The 27,465-nt window shown below is 42.9% G+C and overlaps 2 protein-coding genes across 3 annotated transcripts in view; both read right to left on the reverse strand.

Annotated features, from left to right (window-relative positions):
• Positions 1-27,465, reverse strand: part of LOC126253612 (cuticle protein 38-like) — a 99,419-nt gene that overhangs the window by 61,029 nt on the left and 10,925 nt on the right. The gene's annotated exons all lie outside the window — the stretch shown is intronic.
• LOC126253613 (cuticle protein 63-like) lies at positions 5,550-9,083 on the reverse strand. The gene is made up of 2 exons (XM_049955079.1): positions 9,032-9,083; positions 5,550-5,977 (listed from the first exon to the last, which is right to left on the reverse strand). Exons 1-2 carry the CDS (start codon positions 9,041-9,043, stop codon positions 5,681-5,683), a joined length of 309 nt encoding a protein of 102 aa, XP_049811036.1. The 5' UTR covers positions 9,044-9,083; the 3' UTR covers positions 5,550-5,680.

Genomic DNA, 27,465 nt, shown 5'->3' on the forward strand with positions numbered 1-27,465 from the left:
TGCGAATGGTCCTCGCCGATACCCCAGGAGCAACAGTGTCCCTAATTTGCTGGGAAGTGGCGGTGCGGTCCCCTACGGCACTGCGTAGGATCCTGCGGTCTTGGCGTGCATCCGTGCGTCGCTGCGGTCCGGTCCCAGGTCGACGGGCACGTGCACCTTCCGCCGACCACTGGCGACAACATCGATGTACTGTGGAGACCTCACGCCCCACGAGTTGAGCAATTCGGCGGTACGTCCACCCGGCCTCCCACATGCCCACTATATGCCCTCGCTCAAAGTCCGTCAACTGCACATACGGTTCACGTCCACGCTGTCGCGGCATGCTACCAGTGTTAAAGACTGCGATGGAGCTCCGTATGCCACGGCAAACTGGCTGACACTGACGGCGGCGGTGCACAAATGCTGCGCAGCTAGCGCCATTCGACGGCCAACACCGCGGTTCCTGGTGTGTCCGCTGTGCCGTGCGTGTGATCATTGCTTGTACAGCCCTCTCGCAGTGTCCGGAGCCAGTATGGTGGGTCTGACACACCGGTGTCAATGTGTTCTTTTTTCCATTTCCAGGAGTGTATTAATCATAGGGGATTGTAACGCCACAGGCAGGAAAGGAATAGAAGTTAGAGCTAAAGCATAATTTGAGCCTGATAGTAGGAATGAAAAAGAATAGAGTTCTTCAGCACTAAAGTAAATTTCAGCTAGTACCAGCAAACTCACTGTTCAGTAATCACAAGAAGATAAGGTAGACTTAGAAAACGCTTGGGGGCTCTTCAAGACCCAGCTGCATTACATCAGGGTGAGTCAGAGATTCGCAATTCAGATACAAGACCGCAAGGCTAAACTGAAGTTTTAGACCCTACGATAAAGAATAGTAGAATACACATTTAAGTTGAGCCGGACTTCCCTAAATAGGGCAATCGCACAATTGGGAAGACAAATGTATCTACAAGGAAGGTAACTGTAAATTAACAGTCGGGAAAGGAATAGGAGTCAAAATAATACTGAAGTTGATCGACGAAAGAGGAACATGTAGTAATGTCTCCGGTATGTGAATCTAAGACACAATGACGAAACCAAAATTAATCTTTAAGTGAGAGATTAAAATTTAGTGATAACAATCGCTGATAACTCTGCTAATTTTAATTGAACTGTGGTATAAGTACAGGAAATGAACTGTCTACTGAGCACAGAATATTGATTGAGGATTATGCAACGAGAGAAGAAAGTCCTGAGCGGTATCAAAAATGACTTTAATGATGAACATAACATAAAAATCAGGAAAAACGCAGTAGCCGATGTGGAGTTATTCCCATTTCTAGGAAGCAAAATAATGTAATAGGGACAATGAAAGGAATATGTAAAAGGTCTGACTAGCACCAGCAAAGAGGGTTTATCATGGTTAATTCAGGCTACTAGTATCAAATATAAAATGTGACACATAAATTTCTGCAAATTTACATCTAGAGCACAGATTTATTGAAGTGAGTCACGGAAGAGAAGGGAATCATACTGTTAGAAATGTGGTATTACAGAATGAAGTCGACTCATAATATTAGAAGGAAGAAGGTCCTGTCTGGAACCGACGAGGAAAGGAATATGTGGAAACCACTGGCTAGATAAAGTTACAGGGTGACATGACATATTAGGTACGTTTTTTGGTAAATTCATGAACTTCTTCGTTTATCTCCGGGAACAGAAAGGAAATGATCTCCTACTATATCTCCTCTGGCTCTGCTGCTAGTTCAGACATATTTTTATGTTTAAAGCCTCAGTATTTAATTATTTACATTTTCTTTCTCTGACATTCAGACAAGTGTGTCGTGGAAGATACGTCGCGTACTCGTATATACATGCCAGAAAACTGTAGTTTTAAACATTTTCTCACTGATTTATTGTGAACTGAGTGAGCCTCAATTTTCTTCCCGCATATAACTTTGCGTCAATAGTCATTCGTAGCCAATCTACAGGAGTTCCTCCTGTAGTTCCCACCACCATTAGGTTTTGCGAGGGGCGTTCAATTAGTAATGCAATACATTTTTTTCCCTGAAAGCAGATCGGCTTTATTCAAGATTTAAGACAGCATATTATTGCCCACTCTTTTGGCTGCATACCCAATTTTGCAACGTAATCTCTGTTCCATGCCACTCCTTACACCACCAAACTGGGGAGGGGGTCTGCATGGCTGTATGGTATCAACCTACAGGTCGACGTTGGAGCCAATGTCTTGCTGCGCCAATAACCTCACCATGATCCACGTACTGGCTCCAGCAAAGTGCATCCTTCAGTGTGCCAAACAGAGGGAAGTCGTAAGATGCGTGATCCGGACTACAGGGTGGGTGAGGAAGAACAGTCCAATGAACTTTTGTGAGCTCTTCTAGGGTGCGCCGACTTGCATAAAACCTTGCGTTGTCATTGAAAAGGAAGAAGTTCGTTTGTCATTTTTTGTGGCGACAAACACGCTGAAATATTTTCTTCATTTTCCTAAGGGAAGCACAATACACTTCAGAGTTGAACGTTGCCCTATGATTGAGAACATCAAACAGAATAACTCCTTCAGAGTCCCAGAAGACCAGCTGAGTGTATGGATTTTTAACTTTTTTTTCGGAGGAGAGATGGCGCAGCGCTTCTCCATGGACTGCCGTTTTGTTTCCGGTTCGAGTGATCAACTCATGTTTCGTAACCTGTGACCATGTTCAACAGAAAGTTGTATCGTTCAGCCTCGTAACGCGCAAGCTACTCCACACAGATGGTCCTTTGTAGCTCTTCATGGTCTTCTGTTATGCGGCGAGGAACCAAGCGGGCACATACTTTTGAGTACCACAACTAGTGAACGGGTGTGTCAGCATTAACAACACAGACGTGGAGTTGCGCACCGAGGTATTTGGTTGTGATCCGTCAATCACTTCGAATGAGAGTGTCAGCACGGTTCAAAATTGCAGGAATCACAGCTGGATGCAGCCGGTCGGCACTCAGGAGATAGGAGAGGTTTGCGCGATCTTGTTATGATGGTGACAGGTACCTTGTCCAACGACTCACCGTGCTTTTGTTCACTGACAGGCCTCCGTAGACGTTCTGAAAGCGCCTACGAATATCTGTGATGCTCTGGTTTCCCGCTATAAGAAACTCATTGATATCTCTCAGCTTGGAACGCATGTCCGCTACAGACGCTATTTTTAAGTCTGTGTGTAGACCCGTCATTATCAGGACTTCATGACACTATAGTGGCTGAAGCGAAAATATTCCACGACGTCCCATAAGAAATCCAGAATTTTTCAGCTGAAACTGGGCGTGAAAAAAATATGTTGCATTACTTACTGAACGTCCGTCTTATAATTCATATATACTCTGTCATCAACTGCATCATGACCAATAAATTATGCCGCCCGAGGTGGCCGAGCGGTTATAGGCGCTACAGTCTGGAACCGCGCTACCGCTACGGTCGCAGGTTCGAATCCTGCCTCGGGCACGGATGTGTGTGATGTCCTTAGGTTAGTTAGGTTTACGTAGTTCCAAGTTCTAGGGGACAGATGACCTCAGAAGTTAAGTTCCATAGTGCTCAGAGCCATTTGAGCCATTTGATCTAATAAATTATAATTCAGTACTCAGAATGTAACGAAAGTAAGGGTTGAGGCGGTTCTGCACAGAATCATAGAGGAAAGGAATATATGAAAAACGCTGATAAGGAGAAGAGAGAGGATGAGGAATTCGTGACGGGCCGCGCCAAATCAGTCAGAGGACCAAAAAAAAAAAAAAAAAAACTGAGAATGTAGCTATTTCGAGTATACTAATAACTGTTTCGCAGGGACGACATCGCTAAAGTGAATTAAGAAATGCCCCTTGGGCACATCTGTCTTCTCTTTTACCACGCTCAAGCATTCCCTGCGTAAAGTGCAAACAATCTTCCCTTCCTCTAAATTTGATAACTACGCATTATCCTCAAACTGCAACACCTTCATGTTACCCAACGAATTCTGCTCATTGTTTAGGTGTTCGCCACTATCGACGTGCCTTTCTCTTTATAATTTTGGTCTTTAAACCTTACTTTAAAATTTCGTCCCGTTTCCTGTACTCAATTCATTCCGTAGTCCTGACACTTCATTTCACGAACTCTCGCTTTCCTCATCCAGTTCCCTCCTGCGCCAATTTTATGCTTCAGCTTGGTTGAAGTTTGTTATCCATCCTGATTCCAAGTTTCGCCCTTTCTTGTTAAATAACCTTACCGTTTTCATATGAAGTAACTCTACAGTGTGGCATGTCTCTATATTTCTGCGGTTTTTTTCACGTTTTGCTGGTTTGTGCGCCCTATTGCTGCATCCATTCAATCTATTTAAGCTAAATCAAAACCATTTTCTACCGAAATTCGCCTAAGTTTTTTTTCGTTTCTTCATCCTTGTTCTAAGAGAATTAGCGAGATCGAATTAATGCCGTGCATAATATTTTTGAAGAATGGCAGTTTATGTTTATGACGAGTCTTACGAGTTGCTGCATCTGCAAACGTAGATTTCCTAAATATTCCTATCTCAAGCCCGTTATTCTTATTCTGGATCATCAAAACAATAATTTAAAACTCCCTCTTATTCATGATCTAATGTAAGTACTATATTCCTACGCATTTTGTTAAGATCAGTTGTTTCTTTCTCAAATCCTTGATACACTATAAGCAAAACGTCAGCATATCTTCTGGGCATAGGTATTCTGTCACTGTACTTATCATTTTCCTTTAAATAAACTATTTCATACGCATTTGAAAACGATGGCCATTAACTGGCCTGCTACTGAATAACCATTTGCTAAACCGTTCTTCTGTAAATAAAATTTGCCATTAAATTTAAAATAGTTAAGTGAGAAGACAATCTTTAGTAATCCTGCAGATACATCTATTTCAACTTCTTGTATTTTACCATGCCGACATAAGCTGTTTTCCAACATGTCTATCGTTTCCTCCCCTGGCACATATGTATACAAATTAGTTACTTACAATGAAGCCAACCTTGCAACGTCATATACTTTGTCCTTTTGTGTCGGTTGAGCCACCTCCCTTCTACTCATAACCAAAAAGGTTTCATTTTAGCTGTATCATTGTCGAAGCATCTCGCTGAACTATTTAATTTTCCTACAGGTCCGTTTCTCCTTCTGATAACTGGCCTCATTGATTCCCCTACGATCGAGGTATGGAGTTTGGATAGATGACAGCAACTGCCTTGAGAGTATAACACGCCAACATGAGATGTTCTAGGAAGTATTTTATGTGTGACGATGCATGTTTGCTGCTGGAATTTTACTTTTGATGGTGCTTAATGGGATAGATGCTTTGAGGCTGATTATAATGCAGGACAATGTAAATAATTTATGTTCATCTCAGTACGTTGAGGGTGCGATTTATCGATTTATTTCCTTGTTTGATAGCACTTGATAGTTGGAAAATGTAGACTGAAACGTGTTGTGGTGAAAATATAGCATATTTGATAGCAGCTACACAACATTCTTAGTATCGATTCACGAAACAGTTCCGTGATGGCTTCTCAATAGATAATGAATTAGAAATTTCTGTATGGAAATGATGTGTAATTTGCATATTTATTGATAAATATCTATATACATCATTGTCTGTAGCCTCAGTGTTGTTGCCTCGAATTGGACATAGAGACTGTCAGTCGGTGGACAGCAGAGGACGGTGTTGTCGAGTTCAGCCCAGCAGGGCAGCCTTGGCCTGCAGGTGGGCGGCGGCAGCCAGGGCTCCAGGGGCTCCAGCCACCACTGGACCGAGGGCGGCGATCGAGGGCGCGATGCCGCCGATCAGCGCGGGGGGACCGACGGCGTAGGCGGGGGCGGCGGCGATGGCGGCGGGGGCGGCGACAGCGACTGGGGCGGCGATGGCGGCGGGGGCGGCGATGGCCGGGGCTGCCAGACCAGCACCCAGCAGTCCAGCCCCCAGGTAACCGGGCTTCGCCACAGCCACGGCCAGCACCACGCTCAGAATGATCTGTGGAACCCACGCATCCAGAGATTTCACCATTTACAGTTTGAGATAAAGGTAGACAAAACAAATAACAACCTACGCAAGAAGATTGCACAAAATTTCAGCAGCAGCCTACGCAAGAGGCTTGCACAAAGCTTCAACAGCAGCCTCTGAAAGTGTTTCTTCGACAGTCTTTTAACATGAAATGTTTCGAAATCTGTGAATTGTTCCTGCCCATTATTGCCAACTCTCTAAAGCCATTTTTGCGTAATTGAGTAGTGTAAGCCTAAACGAAAATGTTAATACAGTAACACATAGCGAGGAGAAAAACAGCCTGTTAATAAGGTCAGACCAGGATAGCGGATACTGAAACGAGTACAATTATTAGCCATGGAAACATAGGTTATACTTACACACATCCTAGTGCTCATCATTGACAGTAGTTTAGACCTCACCTCCACAATGGTACTTCTGTGACAAACGGCTATTTGGAAAATTATACACCATTGAACGTCTCCAACCCAAAATCTTTGGCTGAGGTTGTTACGCTTGTAGCTCCACAGTTATGTATTTCTGGCCTATAGCTATATGAAAACTTTCCTCTACTGTACGTCCCATATCCTGACCATAGTAGCAAGTTATTTTTCTTCATCTTCTATAGAGTCTGTAGGTCAGGCCATAATTTGAACTCTGTGAGCAGTCCATGCAGACTGCAGTGTCACGTATGTGTGGTTAAGAGTAATGCGAAAAAAGAAAGGTGGCGAAACCTCTACCTGTGCCATCACCCCAAGAAACCCTTCAGAGAATTCTGAAATCGAACATACGAGGGTTGTCCAGAAAGTAAGTTCCGATCGGTGTGTGTGTGTGTGTGTGTGTGTGTGTGTGTGTGTGTTGGGGCTTATGGGCGCTTAACGTCGAGGTTATCAGAGCCCTGACACACATTAAAAGGAACGAATGTGGACAGACCTAAACCGATCGGTCGCGAAACGGAAACCACTGGGAAAATCCGGTAAAGTTTTGCACAGAAGTGTTTGGCAGTGTCTCTAGTATGCCCGTACATCGTGTCGCATCTCTCTTTTCAGTTTTGAGTGAACAGTGAGCTCGTAAAGATGCGTAGAGATTAGCGTCTCCCGCCAAGTGTGAGGGCCTGGTTAGAGATTTCGCCTGTGTGATGCAGCCCACATAACACAACTGTCGAGCAGTTCCTTCTTCATACCAATTCTCGGCCGCACACTGCAGGGGCAATGAAGACGCTCCTGCAGCGTTTCCGATGAGAAGTGTTTGATCACCCACAATACAGTCCGTAATTGGCTCCCCATGAGTCTCACCTCTGCTGACAAGAACCGCTGGCTGTGAAGACAAAATTTTTCCACAGACAACGGGCTGCATGCCAGTGCAGATAACTGACCGAAAGCACAGGCGGCTGCTTTCTATGACGAGGATAATGGAAAGTTGGTACAGCACTACGACAACACTCGAAGTTGGAGCGGTGACTGTGAAGGTGTACCTAACTGTTGCAAATAAAACGTTTCTGGTTTTCACTGTGGTTTCCATTTCGCGACCGATCGTAACTTACTTTCTGGACAACCCTTGTACATATAGGTCTGAAGATGCCAAGTGCTACCTCCAGTCCTCTTAATTGACCGCATTTTAGGCAGCATTCTCCTGATCTAAGAATTTATAATATCTGACCAGACAGCGTTGCTTTGTGATAGTGTACGTTTCTTCTTAGAGCTGGTTCATACTTTATTTCTTATTGAATGCATCTCCCTTTTGTTATTCAGACCTAAAGGCCAGCCGGCCGCTGGTGGCCGAGCGGTTCTGGCGCTATAGTCTGGAACCGCGCGACCGCTACGGTCGCAGGTTCGAATCCTGCCTCGGGCATGGATGTGTGTGTTGTCCTTAGGTTAGTTAGGTTTAAGTAGTTCTAAGTTCTAGGGGACTTATGACCTCAGCAATTGAGTCCCATAGTGCTCAGAGCCATTTGAACCATTTTGAACCTAAAGGCCAACCAGTTAAATTGGGGCCTATGTGTGTACATTGTTATGTTCCGTATATGTACTTCTAGTTACTTTTCATCTGATTAGAAATGTTTATTCCTCTCAGTTGAATTACAATGGTTTATTGGTAGTATTCACCTTAAGAAGCATTTTGTAGAGTCCAAGGAATGCTTCTATTTGGCGATATGTCGGTTTCCATTAATTCAGAGGTCATTATATGTGATGAGACATTATGTACCTAGTAACGTCCATGAATAAACTTGCATACAACAAGTAGTGGTAACTTTTATCAGTTTAAATGGGAGTAGTATTTTCCTACTGCCTGAGAAAGTGGGTTTTTACTGAATCCTCGTTAAAAATTTTTTTAATAATAGAATTGCATTAGTGTAAAAATCGGCTTTTCATGGTGAAACGATTACAGCAAACGTTTACAGTCAAAATTGTTATATTTTATGATTCTTTACAGCCTGTTTTTCACAGTGAATTAAATTTTCGATAATTTGTAACAATATTAATACAACATTCAGATACAAGCACGAATAGAGAAGTATTATTGTTAAGCTGTGTTAGCCGTTAGATTTAACGTCTAGTCACCGGAAAGATCGTTTGATGTCGATTGACATTTCCGCTGAGAAGTATAAGATTGACTCTCTCACGGAATTACTTGGATGGGTTACATAAATTCTAAAAAAATGCCGGCTACAGAGGAATGATTCTGAACGACATATTTCTGAATTCGACTCGATCTCCACGGCACTGTGATTCCTCGACAACTGCCAATAGGAGCAGCCATAGACTTGCATCTTTAAGGAAAATCTTAGAATTAAATGTTCTAATCATTATTAGTGATCACAAATGTATTGTCGTGTAACCACATTGTTCCTGGGACGAGAAGCAAACCATAGAAATCACAAATTTATGTGATGACGGGTAGCTGTTTGAGAGTTTCAGTCGGCGGAAATGGACATTCTACCTACTGTTCAAGAGAGCGGACGCTTGCACGAAGTAAGGTGTGTGCAGTCGTACCGGCCACGCCCCTAGGTCAGCTGTGAGCTCTATGGTAAGCGCCTGCACTTACCAGGGTCTTCATGGTCGGCTAGGAGGCAGGCTGTTGCAGTTGCTCAACTGTCACTACGGTCTGCGTACTCGTGATATTTATACTCTAGTTCTACGGCGTGCTGCCGTGAAAGTACTAGCGGGTGTCCTTCCCCCCATGTCTTCCTTGGGCGTTAACTGCACCTTGTGGCTGATGCAACACACCCTGCGTACAACTTTCACACTTTTAGTAAGGAAGTATACATCCAAATGAACGTACTATTCTTGTTTTAAGACGTTTATTACACGGTAGGAAAGTTTATCGACAGAAAATACTTCCAAAAAAAGTTATTACTACCAGTCATTTCCATAATACGAAAATTTCGCTGGAAGATATTACAAACTGATATATATATATATATATATATATATATATATATATATATATATATATATATATATATATATATATAAAAAAAATACATAAGTTTTTAATTTAAATAACTATTTCTTTAAAGGTGTCAGCTACAATGAATTGAAATATTTCCCGCCTCCAAAATTATGGTGTTTGTATAAAATATTTGATTATGTCCCACTTCAAGACACAACTATTGGATTAATAGGTGTTTGAACGATTTACAAACATTCAAAATGATAAAACAAAAGACTGTTTCTTCCGCTTGTGGCTAATAGTAAGCAGCTAATGAGTAAGACCACGATCGTGAATGCATCCAGAGTATACTGACCTGTAACATCTTAGTCAGTAAACGGTTATGAATTTGCTTTAAAAAACAAGACATAACGATACTGAGATATAATTTATTTTATAGATTTCATATTTTATAGATTTTATAGATTTCAATGCAGTAAATGAAGCAGGCAAAAGGGAACACAAACGTCTCAAAAATGAGATCGATAGAAAGTGCAAAATGGCTAAGCAGGGATGGCTAGAGGACAAATGTAAGGATGTAGAGGCTTGTCTCACTAAGGGTAAGATAGATACTGCCTACAGGAAAATTAAAGAGACCTTTGGAGAGAAGAGAACCACTTGTATGAATATCAAGAGCTCAGATGGCAACCCAGTTCTAAGCAAAGAAGGGAAGGCAGAAAGGTGGAAGGAGTATATAGAGGGTTTATACAAGGGCGATGTACTTGAGGACAGTATTATGGAAATGGAAAAGGATGTAGATGAAGATGAAATGGGAGATAAGATACTGCGTGAAGCGTTTGACAGAGCACTGAAAGACCTGAGTCGAAACAAGGCCCCGGGAGTAGACAACATTCCATTAGAACTACTGATGGCCTTGGGAGAGCCAGTCATGACAAAACTCTACCATCTGGTGAGCAAGATGTATGAGACAGGCGAAATACCCACAGACTTCAAGAAGAATATAATAATTCCAATACCAAAGAAAGCAGGTGTTGACAGATGTGAAAATTACCGAACCATCAGTTTAATAAGTCACAGCTGCAAAATACTAACGCGAATTCTTTACAGACGAATGGAAAAACTGGTAGAAGCGGACCTCGGGGAAGATCAGTTTGGATTCCGTAGAAATTTTGGAACACGTGAGGCAATACTAACCTTACGACTTATCTTAGAAGAAAGATTCAGAAAAGGCAAACCTACGTTTCTAGCATTTGTAGACTTAGAGAAAGCTTTTGACAACGTTAACTGGAACACTCTCTTTCAAATTCTGAAGGTGGCAGGGGTAAAATACAGGGAGCGAAAGGCTATTTACAATTTGTACAGAAACCAGATGGCAGTTATAAGAGTCGAGGGGCGTGAAAGGGAAGCAGTGGTTGGGAAAGGAGTGAGACAGGGTTGTAGCCTCTCCCCGATGTTATTCAATCTGTATATTGAGCAAGCAGTAAAGGAAACAAAAGAAAAATTCGGAGTAGGTATTAAAATTCATGGAGAAGAAGTAAAAACTTTGAGGTTCGCCGATGACATTGTAATTCTGTCAGAGACAGCAAAGGACTTGCCGAGGGGATTAGATTAGGAAATGAGACACTTAAAGTAATAAAGGAGTTTTGATATTTAGGGAGCAAAATAACTGATGATGGTCGAAGTAGAGAGGATATAAAATGTAGACTGGCAATGGCAAGGAAATCGTTTCTGAAGAAGAGAAATTTGTTAACATCGAGTATAGATTTAAGTGTCAGGAAGTCGTTTCTGAAAGTATTTGTATGGAGTGTAGCCATGTATGGAAGTGAAACATGGACGATAACCAGTTTGGACAAGAAGAGAATAGAAGCTTTCGAAATGTGGTGCTACAGAAGAATGCTGAAGATAAGGTGGGTAGATCACGTAACTAATGAGGAGGTATTGAATAGGATTGGGGAGAAGAGAAGTTTGTGGCACAACTTGACTAGAAGAAGGGATCGGTTGGTAGGACATGTTTTGAGGCATCAAGGGATCACAAATTTAGCATTGGAGGGCAGCGTGGAGGGTACAAATCGTAGAGGGAGACCAAGAGATCAATACACTAAGCAGATTCAGAAGGATGTAGGTTGCAGTAGGTACTGGGAGATGAAGAAGCTTGCACAGGATAGAGTAGCATGGAGAGCTGCATCAAACCAGTCTCAGGACTGAAGACCACAACAACAGATTTCATTGTCACCTTCCATTGTAAAAATTATTTCTTTTTAAATCCACGACAGCAGTTTCGACCTTTGGCCATTTTCAAATAGAATGTTGCGAGAATTTCGTACTTTAGCACATGTCAAAATTTTTAAGAATTCTGACAGTGAATATATGCAGACAGCTTGTCAATCTTTAAAAGCTGCGGTAATAAGATTTTTGGGCCCTTAATTAGCAGTCAGTTCGGCTGCTAGAATATAGCAGAAAACTACACACAGATAAGAAAATGTAATTCTATATCTCGGGATCATCATTCAAAACATTTGAACATAAGTAGTGTTTAATATCAAACATATTTATCGTCAATACCGCTCATTAACAACTACCACTCTACTCGAAAATAGTTTTCCTTGCCTATAAAAACCTGTAAGGATTTATTTCTGGTAAAACCGTTTATTAAATTAAAATTGAAACTGAATTTTTGTTTCGTTGAAAACAATTAATATCTTATGGAGATACTGACGACCCTTAACTATACAACTTGCTACACACAGCTAACTGTTTACATAAAGGTGCTGTTTTTTTTATTTATTCTCAATATCGGTCATTGAATGTTTACTTGACGAATGAGAAAGGAATTCAAGATACTTTTGGATAATTTTAGTATGCTTGTCCTAATTACGCTGCCACTGCTGATTTTTGTGCCTGTGTTGCAGCTGGCAATGTATATGATGTTTTATTTTTCATTTAGAATTAATGTATTTGACCACTGGTTGAAAACGTACATACTACTTGAAAATGGACGACTAGGGATATGATAAAGAGTTATTATGAACATTTGTCATAACTAATATTTGAATTACCTTGAAAAGAACGGTTTACTCACACAGAGTCAACACGAATTTAGAAAACAACGTTCTTGTGAAACACAACTAGCTCTATACTCACACGAATCGTTGAATGTTACTGACAAGGGATTTCAGATTGATTCCGTATTTCTAGGTTTCCAGAACGCTTTTGACTTTGTACTACACAAGCGGCTTGCAGTGAAACTGCGTGTTTATAGAATATCACCCACTTATATGACGGGATTCGTGATTTCCTGTCAGAGAGGTTACAGTTTGTAGTAATTCACTCAAAGTCATCGAGTAAAACAAGAGTGATTTCTGACGTTGTCCAAGGTAATGTTATAGGCCCTCTGCTGTTCCTTATCTCTGACCAGTCATCTTGAGTTGTTTGTAGATGATGCTGGAGTTTATTGTGCAGTAAAATCATTAGAATATCAAAACAAATTCCAAAATGTTTTAGAAAACATATGTGTATGGTACGAAAATTGGCAATTGTCCCTAAATAATGAAAAGTGTGAGGTTATCCACATGAGTGCTAAAAGGAACCCGTTAAACTTCGGTGAAAGCTAAATGCCGTAAATTCAACTAAATATCTAGAAATTACTATTACGAACAGGAAAGAACTCATTGAAAATGTTTTGGGAAAGGCAAAGCAAAGACTAGGTTTTATTGGCAGAACCCTTAGAAAATGTAAAAGACGTACTGAAGAGAATGCCTACACTACGCTTGTCCGTCCTTTTTTGCAGTACTGCTACGCCCTATGGGATCCTCACCAGACAGAATTAACGGAGTACATCGAGAAAGTTCAAAGAAAAGCAGCACGTTTTGTAGTATCTCGAAATAGAGGAGAGAGTGCCACTGAAATGGTACATGGGTACGGACATCATTAATCAATGTCGTTTTTCGTTGCGGTGAAATCTTCTCACGAAATTTCAACGACCAAATTTCTCCCCCAAATGCGAAAATATTTTGTTGACACCGACCTGCAAAGGGTAACGATCATCATAATAAAATAAGGGAATCAGAGCTCTAACGGAAAGATATTGCTGTTCGTTTTTTCTGGGAGCTGTTCGATATTGCAATAATAGAGAATTATTGTGAAGGTCGTTCCACGAACCCTCTGCCAGGCGCTTAAATGTTATTTGCAGAATATGCATGCAGATGTAGATGTAGACTGTACACAGGGAACTTAAAAAGTAAAGAACCATTACAGAGAAAAAAAATTTTAATTTCATCTAATAGCTTCTTCCTCAGAAGAAAACCGAAAGCCACTCCATCGAATTATGAAACTTTCATTTGTCATGCTGCACAGTGAGGGTTCGTAATAATCATAATAATTTGAAACAAAAAACAAAAAACAAAAAAATGGCTCTGAGCACTATGGGACTTAACTTCTTAGGTCATCAGTACCCTAGAACTTAGAACTACTTAAACGTAACTAACCTAAGGACATCACACACACCCATGAGGATTAGAACCTGCGACCGTAGCGGTCGCGCGGTTCCAGACTGTAGCGCCTAGAACCGCTCGGCCACCCCGGCCGGCTATTGGAAACATCACCTTTATCTAGAATGATTGACAGATTAATGTGCATTCACATAGCATTTAAATGAGGTTCAAAGCCAGAATAAAGGAAAAAAGGAAAAGAGCTGACGTGCATTGGGAAAATCTGTGACTATTTATCAATCGCAACATACAGGGGAAAACAACAGGCTGCAAACAGATATTTTGCATCTCTTAATTTTCTCTCATACTTTCTTACAAAATTACGGTATACTGATAATTTTTACTTATGGACCGCCTGACAGCAACTTAATAAATTTATTCAGTTGCTGTCAGACGGTCCATAAGTAAAAATTATAAATATACCGTAATATTACACGCAACTGAGGAAGACAAGACTACAAAAGTTGAAGTTTTCTAATAAAATGTTTTGTTACTTTCTAACTAGAGAGGGAAATACTGATTACAATACCAGATATAAAAGTTGAACACCTTTAAAGTCTTACAACTGACGTCCAGTTTCAGGTTCAATATTGAACGTAACCTCTTTATCAAAATCTGAATTCCTTCATGTACCTACGAAAACGACTGTGACATATTGTACAGGTGAGTTAATGAGTATCGGAATTTAATTATGTAGTTGGATCTTACCTTGCTGATGTCTTTCTTTATCTCGATACGAAACGAAGCGTAAGCTATCCTAATGCGCTTAACATTGTTTTAAGTTGTTTTCTATAAAATATGTATCAGCGAAGATTCATGATCTTCGAAATCAAGTTTTTGACTTACAGTCATGGAAAAGATCACAGAGTATATGAGACTATATTGGTTCCAAAATAAAAGTGGCACCATAATCGTTAAATGTTTGAGCCTGACAATTGCCAGATTTGTTAGGCTTCAGAACGCCCGCGATGTATAGAGTACCTCAGGGGTGCGGACAGCCTTATGTCGGGCAGATTAGCGCATTGTGCCGAGTGGTCCCCACTTGCGACGATTTTTAAATCGCACCACCTGACGTGTACGAGGTTGCTGTCAGAGTGACGCTCTCTGGCGGCTGCTCCCACGACCTGAGGCAATACAGCGACCAGAGGCGTTGTCTCCTTTCTCGTAACAGCAAGTGGTGCAGTGCGGAACTGCCGCCAGTATGCGCTGCCTTTAGCGGTTCTTGGATAATTTCCCTCGTTGTGTCGGGGAGGCGTGTAGTCACGGATGTAGAAGTTGTTGTGCCATATTTTCGATCGCGCCGTTATAGGTAGCTGAGTCGAACTGCATTCTGTTCTGAGTTATTCTCGAGCGGACACGCTTTCACTGTTTTCCTCGGTGTTTCCTTGTTTGGTTACTAAGTGGCAAACTAATTGAACGTCGGTTAGAATGTCTACATTCTACCAGCAGCAGTAAGTCTTTAGTGCTGTAGTCTTCGGCATGCTGACGCAGCGTGGTTCCGCAGTGGTATTAGTCTTCGTGTGTCTTTTCCTAGTCAGCTCTGTAGCATTCGGAAATTTGTGTTGGTTCCTCTGCGAGTGTTTTCGTAATGTAGATATGGATTAGGACAGAGAAGATTGTTTCGTATGCAAACCGCTTGCATGTTTACAGAGTCGGTAGTATTTGTCGTTTGGACGTTGTGTACCAATCAACTTATGTGTTCACGGTTAGTTTAGGTACCACGTCAAGTAAAATTGTTGTTGGCTCGCTTTGTGAGTTTTCCACTCTGACATGTGGTTACCAACGAACAGGTGACGTTCGTTGGGCATGTGAAGAGCAGGAGGTTTCGTTCTCCACAGGTACACTACTGTTCATTAAAATTGCTACACCAAGAAGAAATGCAGATGATAAACGGGTATTCATTGGACAAATATATTATACCAGAACTGACATCTGATTACATTTTCACGCAATTTGGGTGCATAGATCCCGAGAAATCAGCACCCAAACAACCACCTCTGGCCGTAATAACGGCCTTGATACTCCTGGGCATTGAAACGAACAGAGCTTGGATGGCGTGTACAGGTACAGCTGCGCATGCAGCTTAAACACGATACCGCAGTTCATCAAGAGTAGTGACTGGCGTATTGTGACGAGCCAGTTGCTCGGCCACCATTGACCAGACGTTTTCAGTTGGTGAGAGATCTGGAGAATGTGCTGGCCAGGGCGGCAGTCGAACATTTTCTGTATCCAGAAAGGCCCGTACAGGACCTGCAACATGCAGTCGTGCATTATCCTGCTGAAATGTTGGGTTTCGCAGTGATCGAATGAAGGGTAGAGCCACGGGTAGTAACACATCTGAAATGTAACGTCCACTGTTCAAAGTGCCGTCAATGCGAACAAGAGGTGACCGAGACGTGTAACCAATGGCACCCCATACCATCACGCCGGGTGATACGCCAGTATGGCGATGACGAATACACGCTTCCAAAGTGCGTTCACCGCGATGTCGCCAAACACGGATGCGACCATCATGATACTGTAAACAGGACCTGGATTCATCCGAAGAAATGACGTTTCGCCATTCGTGCACCCAGGTTCGTCGTTGAGTACACCATCGCAGGCGCTCCCTTCTGTGATGCAGCGGCAAGGGTAACCGCAGCCATGGTCTCCGACCTGATAGTCCATGCTGCTGCAAACGTCATCGAACTGTTCGTGCAGGTGGTTATTCTCTTGCAAACGTCCTCATCTGTTGACTCAGGGAGACGTGGCTGCACGATCCGTTACAGCCATGTGGATAAGATGCCTGTCATCTCGACTGCTTGTGATACGAGGCCGTTGAGGTCCTGCACGGCATCCCGTATTACCCTCCTGAACCTACCGATTCCATATTCTGCTAACAGTCATTGGATTTCGACCAACGCGAGCAGCAATGTCGCGATACGATAAACCGCAATCGCGACAGGCTACATCTGACCTTTATCAAAGTCGGAAACGTGATGGTACGCATTTCTCCTCCTTACACGAGGCATCACAAAAACGTTTCACCAGGCAACGCCGGTCAGCTGCTGTTTGTGTATGAGAAATCGGTTGGAAACGATCCTCATGTCAGCTCGTTGTAGGTGTCGCCACCGGCGCCAACCTTTTGTGAATGCCCTGAAAAGCTAATCATTTGCGTATCACAGCATCGTCTTCTCGTCGGTTAAATTTCGCGTCTGTAGCACGTCATCTTCGTGGTGTAGCGATTTTAATGGCCAGTAGTGTGTGTTTCTTTTTAACGACTTACCGCCGCTAGATGCTCCTGAAAACTTCGTTAATTGCTGAAACTGACATTATTGTCCTGCTATTGTAAGCTAATGCTAGCATACGAGCAAGGTGGCAAGCCAAACCGGTTAGAATTGTGGGAAAATGGTGCAATGGTCGATCAGAGAGTGGCTTTAGGTGGTTTTACAGGTTCTTTTAAGCAAACTCTGAGCTGAATTCCAAATTCTGTATCAGAAAAAGGGTACACATACAGTTAAAATACTATATGTATGTGCGAACTTTGTTCTGTATTTTGTATGTTAGGCAGATGGAATGTTTGACTACCCTTCCTTCTCCCCACTTAGGCTCTCACAAATGACCATCGAAACAGGAAGGTCATCCGTATACAAAGTTAAGGAAAAAATAAACTTGTCAAATCATGAAGACAGCAGAGCCTATTCGAAAAGATCGCTGCGAATGAAAGGGAGAAACATTGTCTAATCTCGTTCCATATTGGCGCAAGTATTTCTACAGATTGACTGTTTCACCGACCTAGAGTGTTTTACTGTGAAGGCGTTGTGCTAGGTGACCTTCCTTTGCTTTACTTGGCCGTCTAAACCGGACTAACGCTGAGTCAACGTAACCGAGGCACAAGACTTCTAAGTGCACGTAGAAAGACACGGCCTTTGAGTTAGACATCAGAAGAAATTGTCACATTACATGCAGTGATACTCAACACAGGTGCTAATGTAACAGATATAAAACTAAACCACCGCAGAATTGGAAGATACCTGCTGGGCCTGACCAGGTTTCCCTTAGATTGTACATGCTGATGAATTGGTTCCTCTTCTAATAAGTCTGTATTAGTTCACCGGGACAATGAAGCGTACCTGGATACTGGAAAAATGTGTAAATCATACCATTTTGAGAGAGGGATTGCAGGAATATTTTCAAAGGTAATGCATTGTCGATTTTTGGTTCTCGATAGCGAAGCACAAGTTTATTCAGTTCCTTCGAAACAGATCCGTCACCTTGTGTACTTAATAAAATCTTGCTTGCAGAATTTAGTAGAAAGGATGCTGATGGACTGAAGATTCCTTACCAAACATATTCCTGCACGTCGTTGTTAATAGGGGGACGAACGTGACGCCCGGTGCACCAAAAGAAACTGTGACAGGAATATTACCGTGCACGGCAGATGTAAACAGTTGACGAACATAGGTTTATGTTCGCCGTGGCTTCTCACGGAGCGCATAATTATATACGAAGAGCTTATAACACTTCCGTCCGCTACTGCTATACCATAACCTCGAAGCTGGAGACAGTTTGTAAAATAGAACTATATTGTTAGAGTAATTATGGTATAAAGCAACAGAGCAGTGTTACCCTCTGAGAGGAATTTTGTTATGTTGACCGTGTTGTACCTAACGAAGGCTTATCGGAAATAAAAGTCAGAATTATGTAAATATTCGAACAGTAACAAACAATATTTTTGCCTTTCTACACTGTTTAAAGAATAAAGAAAACGGTCGCCAGTGTAATTAGGCAAGAGAATGATTAACATTCTTGTTTAAGAAAATAGGTATGAGTAACTTCAACGGACAAACACAACCTATATCTTGCCACACGCGAGTGCAATGAACTCTGACACCTGCATATGTTCACGGTTGAGATTGGAAGCTGACAGAGCAGGACAGACTATTTGCATAAATATAACAGATAACGGAACACACTATTATCTTCAGAGCTTATTCAAACCGAATAAGTTTTATAGCATTACTATTAATATTCACTGCAGAATCATAAATTGGTCACAGGTTAAGTATTACTTTTCAAACACTTTCCTAGTTGACATAAAATTATAAATGTAGTTCACTGCAAAATTATTATCTGATCACAGGTTAAGCCTCTCTCCAATTGAATACTTTTCTATTTAGAATGAAAGTTAAATGGAATTCACTAACAGGTTACTTCTCACTGTCTTTTGCATAAAGAAATTATTGTTTTCAAAGATAGTGGTCTTCCCGTTACTTGTTACCCAGCATTAACACAATAGACAAACTGTGGATCCTGTTATACTATTAATATGCACTTTCGTTATCCAAAAGAAACAAGTACTTAGCAAGCATGAGTATATAACTTTTCACTATTGCAGTTTTCCACTTTTAGTATAGTGACACACAATGCTGACAAATTTGCAAGAAACTGACTCACCTTTTAAAATTTACTACAGGCAGCACTATGATCATTAACCAAGCAAAACCTTATAAGCCTCAGTTTCAAGAACTTTCAAGTAAATGATTAAATAGGTGACTTTGAAACTCCACAAAACTTTAAATTAGACTCTTTCCATCACTGGGAGGTTTTGACAAAACTACATTTACAACTTCCCACAATTTCACTAAATCGACAGTAAATCTGAATACTCCCTTCTTAGCAAAGATCAAACAACATTATATAATTAACTATTTGGCTTTGAGGCTTTCATTTTTTTCCACAAACTAGGACACTCGGTAATCATAGTTCAAATGGAGAGGAACCTGAGAGTTGTTGTGATAGGGAAAAATTCAAGGTAGGTACATGAATTCAGTTATAAGTTACCTTATATTTGTGCACACTAAAACATCCAATCAGCTGATCCTTCACTGCACATTACTATAGTGCTCCATTACGGTGACTGCGCAATGTAGTGGCGATTGCATGTTAGTAGTTGGAATTGCAGGTAGAATTGCTGGACTCCGTCATTTCTTGGTGGCGATGGTAGACATCAATTCCAGAATAGTTCCAGGTCTCTATCCATCCATCCGAGGCATTGGAAAGCGGCAGGAAAAACCTCTCTCGGAACCAGCACAATATACAAGAAACAAGAACCTAATCATATATTTCTACAAAGTTCTCGGAACACGCACGACATAAACGTCCTTCCTAAAACTCTTCGAGCTCATGGTCATCAGTACCCAAACAGTCTCTAAATTTTGTTAGCATCCAACGATGTGGTAACGTATAAGCGACTGTACGAGTTCGTCAACAGTGCAACATGAAGATGTAGCTCCCTGTGCTGTTAATCTAATACTCCTGGTACACAGAATGCCAGGAGAACACCGAAGATCAATTAACTGACTATATCCACACCTGCTACCAACCGAATATGGAACGCTCAGCTCTTCTGTACCTTCTATGCGTACTAGTCTGGATACCTGTGTGACTATATCTGTGGCTGTCATACCTCTTGTTCTTGTAAACTGATGTCTTATTCTGTCTAGATGGAACTCACAGACCTGTACAAATATTCAATTCTCTATCCGCAGCTTTTGAAACAATTGTAACAGACCGTACGAAGAACTTTTGTTGTTAATTTAGACATACAGTAACTAACGCGGACTGAATTGGGAATACCTCAATGTTGTACCAACGGCGATTTATCATTTCTTACTGTGTTAACAGTATGATTTTTATAGTACACTACCAGTGCGTATCGCGTGTTCCACTTTCGTCTTGTTTAGTCGTTTTTGTATACTATTACTATGATTGTAAATCTTATTTTGTGATGAATCAGTCCTTTGTTAATTCTGTTATATCGTGCCGGGGGACGACTTGAACAATGTCTACCCCAGGAATTCTCAAAACCATTTGCAGGATCACGTTTCCTGTGACTGGGTGACTGAAAGGGCAAGTTCCCAAAGCCAATAAAATAAAATAAAATAAAGAAGCCAACCTGAACATTGTTGCTAACTTAGCTTCCCATGAAGCAGAACCGCAAACAAACCGCGTTGTAGGCATCAGCAGATTGCCATCACCTACACGGAGACTGTGTGTAACATTTACAGAGGTGTTGGGAGCTGGACATCAGGAACGTCCCTAAGACACACTAGCCAGTTCTCTGTCCACCTCATTCATGCAATGGGAAACTTACTACGCACATTACCAGCGCACATAAAACAAAATACACGAACATTTTGAATACACAAAAAAACATTACTGCACACAATATGACCGTTAAGAAATTGATACTGACAATGGTCAGTCATACTACAAGAAAGTTTCTACAGTCTCTCAAGGTGAGACAGTGCGCTACGACATTTTTGGTGTGAATAGCAGTTTGGCGATGGGCTTTCGTCGTGCACACCACGCAAACGACAGCGAACGCAATTCTTCTATAGGTTTCTTAATCTGCCCTTTGGCAGTTTTCGCCATTACACCAACATCCTCAACAGGACCGAGAAACAGATGCTCGATGGGACTCTGTCTCCACACCAACGGAGGCAATTTGTCGTCCCTGATCAGCAGATGTTCGCCGGTCTGCGGTTTCCACGCTCCTTTCAATGTCCATTCACTGCACTACTGTAGTAGCTCAGTGTACCATCTCTTCCAAAAGAACTGGTTGTACAAGTTGCCAACTGTATATCCTGTTGGGGAGAATCTTAAGAATGGAGGGTTCAGAATAGGCCCAAAGTGTGTCTCCAGTGAGTAAATGTTCAGGAGTGACAGCAGATGGAGAATCTATGTCGTCATAGAGGGCAGATAACAGCCTTGAATATAAGCATGCTTTAATCTGAGTTACCACTGTAGCTAACTGTTCGAATGTCAGTACTGTACTGGCAATGACACATTTGAGCTGTAACTTCATAGATTTGATTCCTGCTTCCCACGGGGTAGCCGCTGAAGTCATAAAATCCACCTCTCTTTCAAATGTAGCATCATTAGAGAAAATCGTTCAAATTCATTGTGTACACCAACGAAAGTAGTAGATTGTCACCGTACATGTGGAAAAGTTTTCGTCTTCTCGCAATCAATCGCTTTTGTACAGCCAAAATTGAGCTGGTTCCTAATTCACTAACTCTAGGCGGATAGCCTTGGTTCCCATTCAAATGAATAAATCAATATCCATCTTGGTAGTAATACTACTCCAGCTTCCACCATGCTTTACACGAATAGGACAGGCAAAATAAAGTCCACAGAGCTGCAAAGGACGAGACTGGCTTAGTCCAGACTCCAAATGTGTGTGAAATCTTATGGGACTTAACTGCTAAGGTCATCAGTCCTTAAGCTTACACACTACTTAACCTAAATTATCCTAAGGACAAACACACACACCCATGCCCGAGAGAGGACTTGAACCTCCGCCGGGACCAGCCGCACAGTCCATGACTGTAGCGCCCAGACCGGTCGCGAAGCTAAATAATCTTTAAAGGCCATTACTGTTATCACCATTTCGTAAGACTGTAGTTTCTATTACAAAAGTTACCAGCAGTTACAATTTGCCTTTCGCGGGCAAGTGCTCTACCATCTGAGCTACCGAAGCACGACTCACGCCCGGTACTCACAGCTTTACTTCTGCCAGTATCTCGTCTCCTACATTCCAAACTTTACAGAGGCTCTCCTGCGAACCTTGCCGAACTAGCACTCCTGAAAGAAAGGATATTGCGGAGAGATGGCTTAGCCACAGCCTGGGGGATGTTTCCAGAATGAGATTTTCACTCTGCAGCGGAGTGTGCGCTCATATGAAACTTCCTGGCAGATTAAAACTGTGTGCCCGACCGAGACTCGAACTCGGGACCTTTGCCTTTCGCGTGCAAGTGCTCTACCATCTGAGCTACCGAAGCACGACTCACGCCCGGTACTCACAGCTTTACTTCTGCCAGTATCTCGTCTCCTACATTCCAAACTTTACAGAAGCGTGAGTCGTGCTTCGGTAGGTCATAAGGTAGAGCACTTTCCCGCGAAAGGCAAAGGTCCCGTTCGAGTCTCGGTCGGGCACACAGTTTTAATCTGCCATGAAGTTTCATATCAGCGCACACTCCGCTGCAGAGTGAAAATCTCATTCTAGTTACAATTTATTTTAAAATACTAGCGTTAATATGGGACACAGTTTGCCGGAGGTTACACCTTGTCAAACGAATTTATTAACAACATTTCCCTGGCATAGTCCAACAGCTAAAAACGCACTTTGCTTTTCGAACTGCACATCACACATACAGAAATTTCTCATTAAACTACGTTTTGAGAGTTATTGGTAGTTCCCAGAATAGACCAGAAATTGCTTCATCATGCAAATCGCGACAATAAAAGAAGTAATTGACAGCACAAAAGTAAATGCACTTAGGCGTCAAAGTGATAGCAGTATGCAGATATACAGATGGCGTTAGCATCGCGTACACAGGGTATAAAAGGGCAGTGCAATGCTGGAGCTGTCATCTATTCTCAGGTGTTTCATTTGAAAAGGTTTCCGATGTGATTATGACCGCACCACAGGAATTAACAAGCTTTGAACATGGAGCGGTAGTTTGTGATGGATGCATAACCCATTCGATTTCAGAAATCGTCGGGGAGTTCAGTATTCTGGGATCCACAGTGTCAAGCGTGCGACGAGAATATCAAATTTAAGGCATTAGTTCTCAGGACAGGCAACGCAGTGACGGAGGGCCTTCACATAGCTACCGAGAATAGAGGCATTTGTGTGGAGTTGTCAGTGCTAAAATACAAGTAACAGCCCGTGAAATTGCCCCACAAATTAATGTGTAACGTACGACCAAAGTTTCCATCAGGACAGTGCGGCTAAATATGGTGTTAGCTTATTCCCAAGAACAAGCAGCTTTCACTCGGTTAATACTCGGTAGAAATCAAACCTGCATTTGGATCGGACTTCCTCAACTCTTGTGCAAAAAGGTGTGCAGTACACTGCTACATCCATTTTCAATAAGCTACAACTCGAATTCAAAAATGTTAGCAGTAACCCACGCGCTTTCAGATCGAAACTGAAGAGTTTCCTCAAGGGTCACTCCTTCTGTCGAGGTGCTCCTTGAAAAAGTAAGCTGATTCTTATTGTATTTCTGATAGCGTTTACTTAAACATTTGGACTGAGTTTTTCGGGTTCATGAACATTTATTTTTATCTGTTATTACTTTCATGTTGTAATTTCATGTACTGACACGTTCCATGACCTTGGAGATTTGCTGCTCAATTTGGTCCTACGCAACTTTACGCGTAAATAAATAACTAAAATATGGCAGCAGACGACCGACCTGAGTGCCTTTGCTAATACACTCCTGGAAATGGAAAAAAGAACACATTGACACCGGTGTGTCAGACCCACCATACTTGCTCCGGACACTTCGAGAGGGCTGTACAAGCAATGATCACACGCACGGCACAGCGGACACACCAGGAACCGCGGTGGTGGCCGTCGAATGGCGCTAGCTGCGCAGCATTTGTGCACCGCCGCCGTCAGTGTCAGCCAGTTTGCCGTGGCATACGGAGCTCCATCGCAGTCTTTAACACTGCTAGCATGCCGCGACAGCGTGGACGTGAACCGTATGTGCAGTTGACGGACTTTGAGCGAGGGCGTATAGTGGGCATGCGGGAGGCCGGGTGGACGTACCGCCGAATTGCTCAACACGTGGGGCGTGAGGTCTCCACAGTACATCGATGTTGTCGCCAGTGGTCGGCGGAAGGTGCACGTGCCCGTCGACCTGGGACCGGACCGCAGCGACGCACGGATGCACGCCAAGACCGTAGGATCCTACGCAGTGCCGTAGGGGACCGCACCGCCACTTCCCAGCAAATTAGGGACACTGTTGCTCCTGGGGTATCGGCGAGGACTATTCGCAACCGTCTCCATGAAGCTGGGCTACGGTCCCGCACACCGTTAGGCCGTCTTCCGCTCACGCCCCAACATCGTGCAGCCCGCCTCCAGTGGTGTCGCGACAGGCGTGAATGGAGGGACGAATGGAGACGTGTCGTCTTCAGCGATGAGAGTCGCTTCTGCCTTGGTGCCAATGATGGTCGTATGCGTGTTTGGCGCCCTGCAGGTGAGCGCCACAATCAGGACTGCATACGACCGAGGCACACAGGGCCAACACCCGGCATCATGGTGTGGGGAGCGATCTCCTACACTGGCCGTACACCACTGGTGATCGTCGAGGGGACACTGAATAGCGCACGGTACATCCAAACCGTCATCGAACGCATCGTTCTACCATTCCTAGACCGGCAAGGGAACTTGCTGTTCCAACAGGACAATGCACGTCCGCATGTATCCCGTGCCACCCAACGTGCTCTAGAAGGTGTAAGTCAACTACCCTGGCCAGCAAGATCTCCGGATCTGTCCCCCATTGAGCATGTTTGGGACTGGATGAAGCGTCGTCTCACGCGGTCTGCACGTCCAGCACGAACGCTGGTCCAACTGAGGCGCCAGGTGGAAATGGCATGGCAAGCCGTTCCACAGGACTACATCCAGCATCTATAAGATCGTCTCCATGGGAGAATAGCAGCCTGCATTGCTGCGAAAGGTGGATATACACTGTACTAGTGCCGACATTGTGCATACTCTGTTGCCTGTGTCTATGTGCCTGTGGTTCTGTCAGTGTGATCATGTGATGTATCTGACGCCAGGAATGTGTCAATAAATTTTCCCCTTCCTGGGACAATGAATTCACGGTGTTCTTATTTCAATTTCCAGGAGTGTAGTACGACTTTGCCTGCCGGCCTCTCCTCTCCTCGGCTCGTGACCTTAAGGATTGGACCCTAGATGACTGGAAAACCGTGACTGATCAGATGATCCCCTATCTCAGTTGGTAAGAGCTGATGGTCGGCTTGTAGAGTGGCGCGGACCCCACGAAGCCATGGATTTAAGTTGTCGGCAAGGCACTTCACAAGCTGGTGGTGGCTCCATAACGGAGTGGGCTATGTTTACATGGAATGGACTGGTTCCTCTAGTCCAACTGAACCAACCATTTCCTGTTAATGGTTGTGTTCGGCTGCTTGGAGACCGTTTGCTGCCAGTCATGGACTTCAGGTTCCTAAACAACGGTGGAATTTTTATGGATGACAGTGCGCCGTGTCGTCGGGGCACAGTTGTTCGCGACTGGTTTGGAGAATACTCTGTACAGTTCGGGCGAATGATTTGGCCATCTACATAGCCTGACATGAATCCCATCGAACACTTATGGAATATAATCGAGAGGTCAGTTCACGCACAACATCGTGCACCGTCAATACTTCTCCAATTATGGACGGCTATAGATGCAGCATCTCGTAATATTTCTGCAGAGGACTTCAGACTTGTTGGGTCCATACCACGTCGAGTTGCTGTACTAAGGCAAAACAGGTCCGACACCGTATTAAGAGGTAACCCATGACTTTTGTCACCTTACCGTACACCATAGCATCATCAGCAAACAACCACAGGTTACGGCCCTACCTGTCCGCCCAATGATTTATGTATGTAGAGAAAATAATAGCGGTACTTTCAACTTCCCTGGGGCGCTCCTGACGATAGCCTTGTTTCCGATGAAAACTCACCTTCGAGGACAACATGTGGTGTCACCGCTAGACACCACACTTGCTAGGTGGTAACTTAAATCGGCCGCGGTCCTGTAGTACATGTCGGACCCGCGTGTCGCCACTATGTAATCGCAAACCTAGCGCCACCACATGGCAGGTCACAAGACACGGACTTGACCTCGCCCCAGTTGTACGGACGACATAGCTTGCGACCTGACGTATCAAGTCATTCTCTCATTTGCCGAGAGACAGATTAAATAGCCTTCAGCTAGTCCATCGCTACTACCTAGCAAGGCGCAATTTGTATTAGTGCTAATTGCTTACTACTATGCAAGAGATGTATTTCAACAAGAACAAGACTACATTAAAGTTAAGTATATGACAATCTCTCTTCTTTTCTTTATAGTTTTTCATCCAGTCTCCTGTTTCAGAATTTACGCCCGTCTGCGTTAGTTTCGCGTGCTTCTAGCCACTCATTGTGTCGAGACTTTAGGGAATCGACACAACACAACATGCTGGGTTTCATAACTTAAGAAGTCTTCGAGCCACTCACATACCTATGAATTTATTCCACATGTCCGTACCTTCGTTAGCAGCCTGCAATAGGGCACCGTGTTAAATGTTTTCCGGAAATCTAGAAATGTGGAATCTGCCTGAGGTTGTTCGTTCATAGTTCACAGTACATCATGTGAGAAAAGGGCAAACCGAGCTTCGGGCGAGTGATGCTTTCTGAAACCATGCTGATTCGTGAACAAAAGCTTATCGGTCTCAAGAAAATTTATTATACAGAGTGATTCAAAAAGAATACCACAAATTTAAAAATGTGTATTTAATGAAAGAAACATAATATAACCTTCTGTTATACATCATTACAAAGAGTATTTAAAAAGGTTTTTTTTTCACTCAAAAACAAGTTCAGAGATGTTCAATATGGCCCCCTCCAGACACTCGAGCAATATCAACCCGATACTCCAACTCGTTCCACACTCTCTGTAGCATATCAGGCGTAACAGTTTGGATAGCTGCTGTTATTTCTCGTTTCAAATCATCAATGGTGGCTGGGAGAGGTGGCCGAAACACCATATCCTTAACATA

Source organism: Schistocerca nitens, chromosome 4, assembly GCF_023898315.1.
Source record: "Schistocerca nitens isolate TAMUIC-IGC-003100 chromosome 4, iqSchNite1.1, whole genome shotgun sequence".
Lineage (NCBI taxonomy): Eukaryota > Metazoa > Arthropoda > Insecta > Orthoptera > Acrididae > Schistocerca > Schistocerca nitens.